Here is a 12089-nt window from a genome sequence, read left to right as displayed (position 1 = left end):
TGGGTCTGGAAGCCACGCATGTAACACCATGCACCAGCACGGGTGCGTTTAAACAGATTTCAGAAACGGGAATTTACAAAGTCTGGATTTGACGTGGTAGGAGAAACTTAAATGGACAGTGGCCAAATACAGGTGGCCAGTTTGGCCATGAAGCCTCCACTGCTCCATCCAGCATTTGCTACACAATGGGTCCTGCACTAAAGCTGTGCCTTATTGTTGAGTGCAAGCATTGGAAACGCAAGATTCTCCCTAATTCGTATGGATTGGCAAACAATTGGAAGTTATTGAATTTACAACATCACAATAACACGTTACCTTTAAGGACGTCTTATGGCCTTGGATTACAGGACTGACCATCTGATGGAGTTGCTCCTCCCCCTGGAAAACTGAAATTAGCAGCAATTAAGTCCCAAAATTTAATACCAAACTCTTTAGACAAGTGCTGCAGACAAGGTTCCTTTAAATCTGTCCCCTTTCATCTCAAACCTATGCCCCCTCGTTCTCGATTCCCCAACCCAGGGCGAAGGACTGTATTCATCCAATTACCCTCATGATTTCTATACACCTTTGAGATCATCCCACACCTTCTGTGCTACAATATGTACCATGCGGAATCAAATTTTAATCATTTCAACAATTAACTTATATGCTTATTATTTTCATTTGTCAGAATTATGATTCTGACAAAAGTTTTGGGAGAATGGGATCATTTTCTACCAATGGGCATTCAAACCAATAAATAACTCTTCCTCCCCCTCCTCCCCTACCCAGAAATTAATCTGGCTTGCTGTTAGCCCAGTTTAGTATCGACAGGGGTGAGTTAGTGGTACTTTAACTGGCATCAGCTAACCTGAAGCAAGAGGGGCACTCAGTTGCATCAAATCCTGGAAAATGCCAACACTTCCAGCCAAGCCTGGCTTTTTGCCTGTTGAGGTTTGTATGGCCTTTTCCCTGTTGAAGAAATGAAGTAGAAATAGTTAACTCTTCCCTCAGAATCGCAATGTTATAGACACCAGGAGATGCCTGGGATGGTGGTGTACTCAGGGGCAGCCAGAATTGGGCAGTACAGTGGCACCGCGGCAGAGTTGCTGCCTTACAGCGCTTGCAGCGCCAGAGACCCAGGTTCAATCCAGACTACGGGTGCTGTCTGTACGGAGTTCATACGTTCTCCCCGTGACTGCATGGGTTTTCCCCCACACTCAAAGACGTACAGTTTTGTAGGTTAATTGGCTTGGTACAAGTGTAAATTGTCCTTGGGGTGTGTAGGATAGTGTTAATGTGTGGGGACCACTAGTCGGTGCAGACTCGGTGGGCCAAAGGGACTGTTTCCACACTGTATCTCCAAACTAAACTAAATTCTGTGCTCTTAAGATTTATTCAGATTTCTCCTGCAAGTTTGTTGCTGGGCAGATTAGTCCCCTTCTTTTGCTTTTCACAACTGCCTAGCCTAATGCAGGTGGCTTCACACATCTGGCGTCGTCAATAATGAATGGCATCAGATGAGACATCAGCATCCCTAGGAGACAGCACGTTCATACAGCAAAACCAAACACTGATGCAAGCACAACAACGTGAACTGGCTGACAAGTGGCAAAGAAATGTGCCAACACCGAGTGCGAGAGAGATATAGCATAGAAACAAGACTGCCAGCCCACCAAACCCACCCCATCAATTGCCCAGTTACACTAATCCCACATTCTCAACTCTTCCCAGATTCTGCCACTCACCTACACACCAACTGCAAGTTACAGCGGGCAAATGATCTACCAACCTACACACCTGCCAGCTGTCGTGGGGGAACACAATTAAAGAAATGGACGCAAGAAAGGCAGTAAGAACTAGAGCACTGGGGAAATCCTGTGCCCCATAAGGAGAACAAACTCCACACAGACATCACCCAAGATCAGGACTGAACCAAGATCTCAGGACCTTGCCCCACCAGCAGGTGCACATCAATGGTTTATGGCCAAGTCTGTCATTTGAGACACAATTAAAGAAATTGACCCAAGAAAGGCAGTTTGTCGTAGTTAACATCATTGATCAGCACAATTTCCAGGAAGGTACAAACACAATGATCAAAGCTTCCTTAAAAAGCAGCAGCTAACATGGCAAGGAATAATTCATGAACCAGACTGTACACTCTGGGATTTCTATGAAACCGCTTCCCTTCTCTTCAGCCGTCCAGGAGCACGAGAATTAATTACCCAATATCTTGCATATGATAATTAATACAACCTATGGGGAACATAAGGACCACTTACAAAGGGACAAGACAGATGCTGGAATCTTGAGCAAAACACACTTAGAGGAACTCAGTGGGTCAGGCATGGACATATTATGTTTTGTATCAGAACCCTTCGTCAGTCTGAATCAGACTCAAGAGTCTGAATCCAAAACATGTCCATTCCTGCCCCAGATGCTGCCAGACCTGCCGTGTTTCTCCAGCACCATTTCTTATATCATTGGCAAGGCTTGCATATATATATTATACATCAGATCATCCAACCTTCCTCAAATGTTGGATATATAGCAACCAAGTTAGTTAAACTACTGATGTTCAACAAAGGGGTGGCAATAGAGTTGCTACCTTACAGCCAGAGACCCGGGTTTGATCCCGACTATGGGTGCTGTTTGTACAGAGCTTCTATGTTCTCCCTGTAACCATGTGGGTTTTCTCCAGATGCTTCCGTTTCCTCCCACACGCCAAAGACATACAGGTTTGTAAGTTGATTGGCTTCTGTATATTGTAAACTGTCCCTAGAGTGTAGGATAGTGCTTGTGTACAGGGTGATCGCAGGTTGGCGTGGACCTGTGGGTGAGGGGACTGTTTCCATTCTGTAATTCTAAATTATACAAACCCTTCAGAGAACGATTTTCTCTGTCCCTTTGTCTTGCCTCCATCTTGTGCAGAATACAAGAATGTTGGCCCATTCTTTGTGGGCTTTTGCCATTTTCCGTACAGACTCTCGGGCAAAGACAAGGTCTAGAAAATTAGAACATAGATTTCATTTGCAAGTCGTAGGATTATTAGTGTGCAAGCTCAAAAGTGGACAAACCTTAATTCCCTGCTATATCTTAGATTTGAACTGGTTTTGTTTGGCTACTCCTGCTCACCAAAGCCACACGTTAAGCAGCCAAAATGTAATTTCTTGGTCTTAATCAGCCTTGGCTTGGAGACAATGGTGGCCGTGGTACAAGGAGACGGTTGGCAGCTCTGAACAGTCCCCAAACTCACCCCCCAGGCACTCAGAAAACACCCTAAACTTCCGTGATCAGCACAGGAAATGGGTCCTTACTCAGAGGGTGGTGAAGCTGTGGAATTACTTGCCACAGAAGGCTGTGGAGACCACGTCAGTGGATATTTTTAAGGCAGAGATAGATACTTGATTAGTACAGGTTATGGGGAGAAGGCAGGAGAATGGGGTTAGGAGGGAGAGATAGATCAGCCATGATTGAATGGAGGAGTAGACTTGATGGGCCGAATGGCCTAATCCTATTCCTTATGGTGACCTCGACACACAGAAGCAGAGGGGCGGATGCTGGAGGTGATGGATGGAGTAATTGCGATGATCGCAGGTCATGGTGTTGGCAGAGGTGGTCGAGGGAGGTCCTACAGTAGGCGGGTGAGCGAGCGGATCGAGGGCAGCCTGCTGCAACTGCACGGAGCAGCAGTGGAAGGAACGGACTGCATCACACTGGACCTGACCGACCCGCATTTCATTGATCCAGCACTATCAGGACACCAGGCCTTAAAGTGAGGGAGAAAAAAAAAAAGAAATTGCCCAACTCCTTTGGCCAAGTTTGGATTTTTCAGAGACTTGGAAGTTGCAATATGGCGCTGGATTGTGGTGACAATCTGCACCCTGTACTCTTTTATGATTTGACTAGATAGCATGCCGAACAAGCACTTCTCTGCATCTCAATATACGCAACAATAAAATAAATAAACTAAACAATAGAAGAGGGTACTAAATAATGTAGAGTCAAAGCATTATCAAAAGCGGGGCAAAATTAGACCAAGGGGAATTGCATAGACTTAACGGGTCAAATGACCTCTTGTACTGCAGGAAGGTTTCTAGAAAGTGGAGAGGCTACTCACTCTAGATTGTTCGTGTTGGGGGACGAGCAGATGGACGAGCTCCAGGTATTTTACCGTCATCTCCAACACCGATGCCATATCATTCCTTCGCCCCTCAAACTTGGGCAGCAAATCACGAAGCTGATCGCAGCTAATTTTAATCCGTTTCCTGGTAGATTTAGTAGAAGATCTTTTGTAGAAGATGCAAGCTAACATTGTCAATCATTCGGTGGCCATCTCGTTAACCGTATTAGCTGGTGTGAAAGACCCAACACTTGCTACCCTGCATTCTGGTTGACAACCAATTCCTAGAGGCGGTAACCTGGGCCAGTTTGCTCCCACCCACAGCAGCCTCTGTGCCCAATCCCGACCCCTTTGGTCATGTCTTTGGTTTAAAAATCATCAAACTGCAATATCACTGCACCCAATCCATTTGCAAGAGCAGAGACCAGAAAAAGAACCCACGGCTCAATTACATAGAAAATAGGTGCAGGAGGAGGCCATTTGGCCCTTCGAGCCAGCACCACCATTCATTGTGATCATCCACAATCAGTAACCTGTCCCCCATATCCCTTGATTCCACTAGGCCCTAGAGCTCTAACTCTCTTTTAAATTCATCCAGTGAATTGGCCTCCACTGCCTTCTGTGGCAGAGAATTCTACAAATTCACAACTCTCTGGGTGAAAAAGTTTATTCTCGCCTCAGTTTTAAATGGCCTCCCCTTTATTCTTAGACTCCTTGACCCAGCACCACTTGGGCATAGTTTATCAAGTATATGCAAAAAAGGTCTTGTACATATTATTCTCCTGGTCTACAGAGAATCTCAGCTTACCCTTAGGAAGAGGTTAGATTGGCTAGGACAATTTTGTTTTGAAGTGTAGGAGGCTGAGGGCTAACCTTATCGAGATGTACAAGGTCGTGAGAGACAATGGATCATGAGAACACTCGATCTTTTCCCCAGGGCAGAGGATTCTAAACTAGAGGGCAGAGGCTCAAGATGAGAGGGGATAGATTTAAGAGGAACCTCCAGGAAACGTTATCACTCAGAATAGTTTATCTGGAATGAGCTTCCAGGAGAAGCTACAGAGGCAGATACAAATATGACTTTTAAAGAACGAAAGAATGGATCAACGTCCAAAACCAGGGGTCACAGTTTAAGAACAAGGCCTAGGCTGCTTAGGACTGAGATGAGGAAATCTTTCAGCCAGAGGGTTGTGAATCTGTGGAATTCTCTGCCACAGAAGGCAGTGGAGGCCAATTCACTGGATGTTTTCAAGAGAGAGTTAGATTTAGCTCTTAGGGCTATCGGAATGAAGGGACATGGGGAGCAAGTGGGAACGGGGTACTGATCCTGGATGATCAGCCATGATCATACTGAATGGCGGTGCTGGCTCAAAGGGCCGGATGGCCAACTCATGCACCTATTTTCTAAAAGACATTTGTATAGATATGGATAGGAAGGGTTTAGAGAGCTATGGGCCAAATGCAGACACAGGGGACTGGACCATGAAGCTAAATTGGTCTGCATGGACAAGGGAGGGGGTGAAGGTCCCCCTTCCCTGCTACACAGCTCCAAACACCACATAGTGGGCATTTCCCATTACCACTAGGCACATTAGAAGGCCTAGATAATTCATAATAAATCTGCACGTTGCTACTTATTCCACCATGGTATATTACACTTAACAAGAAAAAAAAGTCTTTAGGGGAGATTGGGGCAAAAGGCAAATGGGGTAAAGACAGTTTAATGCTCATTGTCACCATTTCCCACATTAAGAAATATTCATAATAACAGCCCCATCATTGTACATTTTCAACATTAGTGGCCCTGATACATCCCCATCAACGGAAAGGTACATTTTAATAATTAAAGATTTTTTTAGATAGGATTAAGTTGGAAGTCGATGGATGCGATGAGATCTAATACCTTCTGTCTCGCTCTTTGATCACATTTATTTTGTCAGCCTGTGCTTCTGCGTGTGTCACCGCTTCCTGATGTTCCTTGATCATCTGCTTCTGGAAGTCATCAAGCTGAACTTTGTTCAGCTCTTCCTCTTGGCCAGAGTCACTGCTGAAAATTGAAAAAAAGGTAGTCTTTGAAAACTTGGCCGCTTTAGGGCAGAACGATACAGAGTCTGGAAGTAATGAGTCAATGAAGTAATCATACTGGTTTGGAAACTTTTACAACTAAATGCAGGCAGCAGCATTAGAACAGAGTCGGCGCTGTACAGCACAGAAACAAGACCTGCAGCCCACCCTGTCCAAAGTGGTATATGGGACAAAACTTAGAAAATAGGTGTAGGAGTAGGCCATTCGGCCCTCCAAGCCAGCACCGCCATTCAAAATGATCACGGCTGAATCATCCTAAATCAGTAACCCATTCCTGCTTTCTCCCCATATCCCTTGATTCCATTGCCCCGAGAGTTATATTTAACTCACCCTTGAAAATATCCAGCGAATGGCCTCCACTGCCTTCTGTGGCTGAGAATTCCACAGATTCACAACTATAGTCAAATGACCAGTCCCATTTGTATCAATTTCTACAGCTTCCTCTGGCAGATTATTCCAGATACAGGCTACCCGCTAAATTAAAAGGTTACCCCTGTGATCCCTCTTCAATAACTCTCTTTTTTGCCTTAAGCCTATGGCCTCTAAATGTAGAATCCTTTACCTTGGGGGGAAAAAGTGTGCACATTTGCTGTATCCAGGTGTGCACATTTGCTGTATCCAGGTGTGCACATTTGCTGTATCCAGGTGTGCACATTTGCTTTATCCAGTGTGCACATTTGCTTTATCCAGTGTGCACATTTGCTTTATCCAGTGTGCACATTTGCTTTATCCATGCCCCTCAAGATCCTGTGCACCTCTTGTACCCATTATTGTAACAGCTATTCCATTTATCAGCCTGAAGAAAAGTTCTGACCTAAAACATCATCTGTCTATTCCCTCTACAGATGTTGGCTGACCTGTCAAATTCTTCCAGTACTTTGTGTTTGGCAAATTCAGTTGTCTGATCTCCTCATAAATTGTTTTCTTCATTTTAAAAAAGGTTAGCAGCAGAGAAAATTACAAGGCAGGTTTTATTTGGGTCACCCCATCCCATACAGTTAAGCACATAGACACACACCCAAATACTGCAATCTGTGTTGTATCCAAGATATAAAAGTTATTTTTAAAAAGAGAGGTAAAGTCACAAGCCCAGGATATTTCTCTGCTCCCTCAAACTGAAGGCATATCAACATGAACAGATGCTAAAGACTTGATGTTGGGAAGACTCACACTCAAGGTTCTTTGCAGGCAGCCATCATTGTGACAAAATATTGTCAGCTCACATGCCCCTTTAATTATGCCTTTTGCCATATTATCTTAAAGTCGCCTTAACTTCAGACAGCAGTGCGTAACCGAATTAAGGAGCCTTAATAATTTTCAGGCACCAGCAAATGAATAGCTTAAAGACACTTTACACAGGAGCAAAAGCCCTGATCAACTCAAATCACAACATCGTAAAGGTTAAAACAGAACAAGGTAACTTGGCTGCAAGTTGGCCACACACACACACCATTCCTGCACCAAATCCTCAGACTTGTCCGAGGCCAACTCCTCAGAATCCTCAACGCCTAGGACCCGGGAGGAGAAGATCCCTGCGATGGTTCGGGGAGTGATGGTCTCAATCCGCTCGTGCCATCTTGTCCTTGGAGACGTCATGGGCTCAGCACCGATTCTGCCACTTGATTAAATCCTCCTTTAAGTTTCAATAATACCCACAAAAAAAACCCTGAACCATTTAGACCTCCTCTGGAGAGATTTAAAAGCTCTTCGCCTGTTTCAATCGGTTTCTCAAAACACATTCAGGTGAGGCCAATTTAGTCTCAAAATATCAACTAATTAGCTTCTTGTTGTGGTGGCTGGCCATTGCTTAAATTTAATTGCCACTGATTAAATTGGCAAATAGATCACCTGCCCAGAAACCAGCAAAAGCTCATTTCATTTAACCTGACTTTGGGTAATGAAATATAGACAACAATCCAAGTGTTCTTTTTATCTGTAAGTGTAACTTACCATCCTGTACATTACACATTGATTCAGCCAAACATTGTGTGGATAGAGATCAAGGACTGACCTCCCTGTGCTGTTGATGTTTGTTATTGTTTGAGAATGTTAAGAAACCATTATGAAGTAGATGGGTAAAAATAATGACTTTGGTCTTGAGGATGGGAAGTCACAATGTGCTGGAGTAACCCAGTGGGTCGATCAGCATCCCTGGAGAACATGGATAGGGGATGGCAGCCATACCTTTGTGGAAAAAGTCCCTTAACATCTCCCCTCTATTTCTCTTTTAAGATTATTTTTTTTACCACAAATGTTCTGGGCATGGTTCAGTCACCTACCCTTGTGGGTCCAATTTTCTTCGTTAACACTCCTGTTTAGAGCCAGAAAATCATGTTGCAGGTTTACAGGAATTTGGCATGACCGCACTTGGAGTATTGTGTGCAGTCCTGGTTGCCCATTCCAGGAAGGATTGGAGAGAGTGCAGAAGAGGTTTACCAGAATGCTGCTGCTGAGATTAGAGAGTATTAGCGAAAAGGAGAGGTGGGACAAACTTGATTTTTTTTTTCTTCTCTAGAGCGTCATAGGTTGAGAGGAGACCTGATAAAAGTAAATAAAATAACAAGGGGGCAATAGAGGCTAGACTGATAGAACCTTTCTCCCAGGGTTGATATAACAAAGCCAAGAGGGTATAGCTTTGTCAGAATGTTTAAAGGAAATATACGGGGCAATATCTTTTGCAGATCGTGGTGAGTGACTGGAATGTGCTGCAGGAGTGGTGTTGGAGGCAGGTATGATCGTGGTACAAAGAGGTTTTAGAGGCAGATGGTTATGCAGATAAATGGGGGGATAGAGATCATGGGCAGGCAGAGGAGAATAGTTTAACTTGACACCATGTTCGGCCTGGTCATTGTGGACCAAAGGGCCTGTTCTCTGGTAGACTGTTCTCTGCTGATTGACTAGATCTGATGCAGACAAAGTGAGTGTAGGAACCATTTGTGCTTAAATTAGTTACCGTCTTTATATTATGGCCATGTTTAATATTTCTAGTTTCTGTCTTTTTTGCATGCTTGTGGGTGTGATTTGATACATACTGGGGAGCGTCTACATCTGAGGGGGCTAGCCTAGCCACAGAGATTAAGGGTCAGTTTCGTCTCGGAGGATGGAGAGAATACAGTTTTTTTAATATCACGACCGCACATCCACGACCACACGATAACAACTACACGGTCTCGACTGTATTGTTTGAAGAAGAAACAGTTAATAAGAATGAAAAGTTATGCATTACTCTTGATTTGTGCTACTTTTAATAAAGACTAATTAATCAAGAAACAGCGTTTGGAAGATTTGTTTTTGTTATGAGAGTGAGGTGTGTGCATAAGCTTTATCTCCACCACATCCCTGAGCAGTAATGGCTATCGAAGTTGGACTTTGACAAGGTATAGAAACTACCATTACAGTGAGTTACCTGAAGCTGTGGAATTCAGTCTGGAAGATTGCAAAATGTGCTTGGGTGGAAGATGAGATGTTTGCTCCTCGGGCTTGCATTGGGACTTATTATAAAAGTGCAAGAGTTCACAGACAGATGCCAGCATAGGAATAAAAGTGTTCTGCAGCAGAGAGCTCCGTGTCACCCTGTGAAATGGGCAGAGTTGGTGTGTAAAGCGAAGGCACAAGAGACTGCAGATGCTGGAATCATGTGCAGAAATAAAACCTCAAAGTGCTGGAATAACTCAGTGGACCAGGCGGTTTGAAGTAGGATCCCACCTGAAACATTGCCTGTTCATTTCCCTCCACAGACGTTGCCGGACCTGCTAAATTCCTCCAGCACTTTGTGCTTTAATCTGCAAAGTGATCATCCAATCTCTTCCATTATAGATGAGGCTCTCACTAGGGTCTCTTCTACATCCCGCAGCTCCGCTCTTGCTCCCCCTCCCCCCACTCGCAACAAGGACAGAATCCCCCTCGTTCTCACCTTCCATCCCACCAGCCAGCGGATACAACAAATCATCCGCCAACATTTCCGTCACGTACAACGGGACCCCACCACTGGCCATATCTTCCCATCCCCTCCCCTCTCTGCGTTCCGCAGAGACCGTTCCCTCCGTAACTCCCTGGTCCACTCGTCCCTTCCTACCCAAACCACCCCATCCCCGGGCACTTTCCGCACGAGATGCAACACCTGTCCCTTTACCTCCCCCCTGAACTCCATCCAAGGACCCAAACAGTCTTTCCAGGTGAGACAAAGGTTCACCTGCACATCCTCCAACCTCATCTATTGCATCCGCTGCTCTAGATGTCAACTTATTTACATCGGCGAAACCAAGCGCAGGCTCGTCGATCGCTTCGCTCAACACCTGCGCTCGGTCCGCATTGACCAAACTGATCTCCCGGTGGCCGAGCACTTCAACTCCCCCTCCCATTCCCAGTCTGACCTTTCTGTCATGGGCCTCCTCCAGTGCCACAGTGAGGCCCACCGGAAATTGGAGGAACAGCACCTCATATTTCGCCTGGGCAGCTTGCAGCCCAGTGGTATGAACATCGACTTCTCCAACTTTAGATAGTTCCTCTGTCCCTCTCTTCCCCTCCTCCTTCCCAGATCTCCCTCTATCTTCCTGTCTCCACTTATTTCCTTCCTTTGTCCCGCCCCCCTGACATCAGTCTGAAGAAGGGCCTCGACCCGAAACGTCACCCATTCCTTCTCTCCCGAGATGCTGCCTGACCTGCTGAGTTACTCCAGCATTTTGTGAATAAATCCAATCTGCTTTGCATTTCTACAACATAAAGGGCGCCACAGTATGAACACTGAATGTGGACATGGGACGGAGAGAGGGCAAAGTCCAAGGGTGTGGGCTACGTGGCATCCTGGTGCCATACTGAGGGAGGGTGACACTGTCAAAGGTGAGAGGAATAGATTGGGTAGATGCACAGAGTCTCTTGCCCAGAGTAAGGAAATTGATGACCAGAGGACATAGGTTCAAGGTGAAGGGAAAAAGATTTAATAGGAATCTGAGGGATAGCTTTTTCACTCAAAGGGTGGTGGGTGTGTGGGACAAGCTGCCAGATGAGGTAATTGAGGCTGGGACTATTCCAATGCTTAAGAAACGTTTACACAGGTACATGGATAGGACAGGTTTGGAGCGATATTGGACCAAGTGCAGGCAGGTGGGACTAGCGTAGCTAGGACATGTTGGCCGGTATGGGCAAGTTGGATCCGAAGGGCCTGTTTCCACACTTTATCACTCTATGACTCTATGGTCGGGACGGAACTTCAACCTGGGCTATTTCCATGGCAATAGCCTTCCTTGAAGAGGTTAACTGTTCAGTTACCCAATGGCACATGCACTTTCCATGTCTTCCTTGGGTACCACGAGTGAAACCTCTCCATACTCCCACCAGATGGCAGCAAACTCTCATCTGTTGTTTGTAGCAAGGCAGAAACACTGCTAGTTGGTAATTTTATTATTGTCACCTGGAGATACAATGAAATGCAGATGCTGGTTTACAAAAAAAAAGATACAAAGTTCTGGAGTAACCCAGTAGGTCAAGCAGCATCTTTATGGGAACATGAACAGGTTTAAAACGGAAGTGAGAAGATACTTTTTCACCCAGAGAGTTGTGAATTTATGGAATTCTCTGCCACAGAAGGCAGTGGAGGCCAATTCACTGTATGAATTTCAAAGAGAGTTAGATAGAGCTCTAGGGGCTAGTGGAATCAAGGAATATGGGGAGAAGGCAGGCATGGGTTATTGATTGTGAATGATCAGCCATGATCACAATGAATGGCAGTGCTGGCTCGAATGGCCAAATGGCCTCCTCCTGCACCTATTTTCAATGTTTCTATGTCTCATAGACACCAAATGCTGGATTAACTCAGTGGGTCAGGCAGCATCTCTGGAGAAAAGGAACAGGTAACGTTTCGGGTCGAGGTCCTTATTCAGCCGACCCGAAATGTCACCCATTC

The 12089-nt window shown here is 45.2% G+C and overlaps 1 protein-coding gene across 1 annotated transcript in view; it reads left to right on the top strand.

Moving 5' to 3' along the window:
* Positions 1 to 5059, top strand: part of LOC144608272 (cilia- and flagella-associated protein 157-like) — a 17238-nt gene extending 12179 nt beyond the window's left edge. The window contains exons 4-6 of the mRNA XM_078425881.1: positions 3080 to 3204; positions 4068 to 4250; positions 5040 to 5059. Of these exons, the coding sequence (XP_078282007.1) occupies positions 3080 to 3204; positions 4068 to 4250; positions 5040 to 5059 (328 nt within the window). The remainder of the gene's footprint in view (positions 1 to 3079; positions 3205 to 4067; positions 4251 to 5039) is intronic.
* Positions 5060 to 12089: the final 7030 nt, after the last annotated feature.

The sequence above is a fragment of the Rhinoraja longicauda genome, chromosome 31 (assembly GCF_053455715.1).
Source record: "Rhinoraja longicauda isolate Sanriku21f chromosome 31, sRhiLon1.1, whole genome shotgun sequence".
Classification (NCBI taxonomy): Eukaryota; Metazoa; Chordata; class Chondrichthyes; order Rajiformes; family Arhynchobatidae; genus Rhinoraja; species Rhinoraja longicauda.
This window is presented reverse-complemented; position numbering and strand designations above follow the sequence as displayed.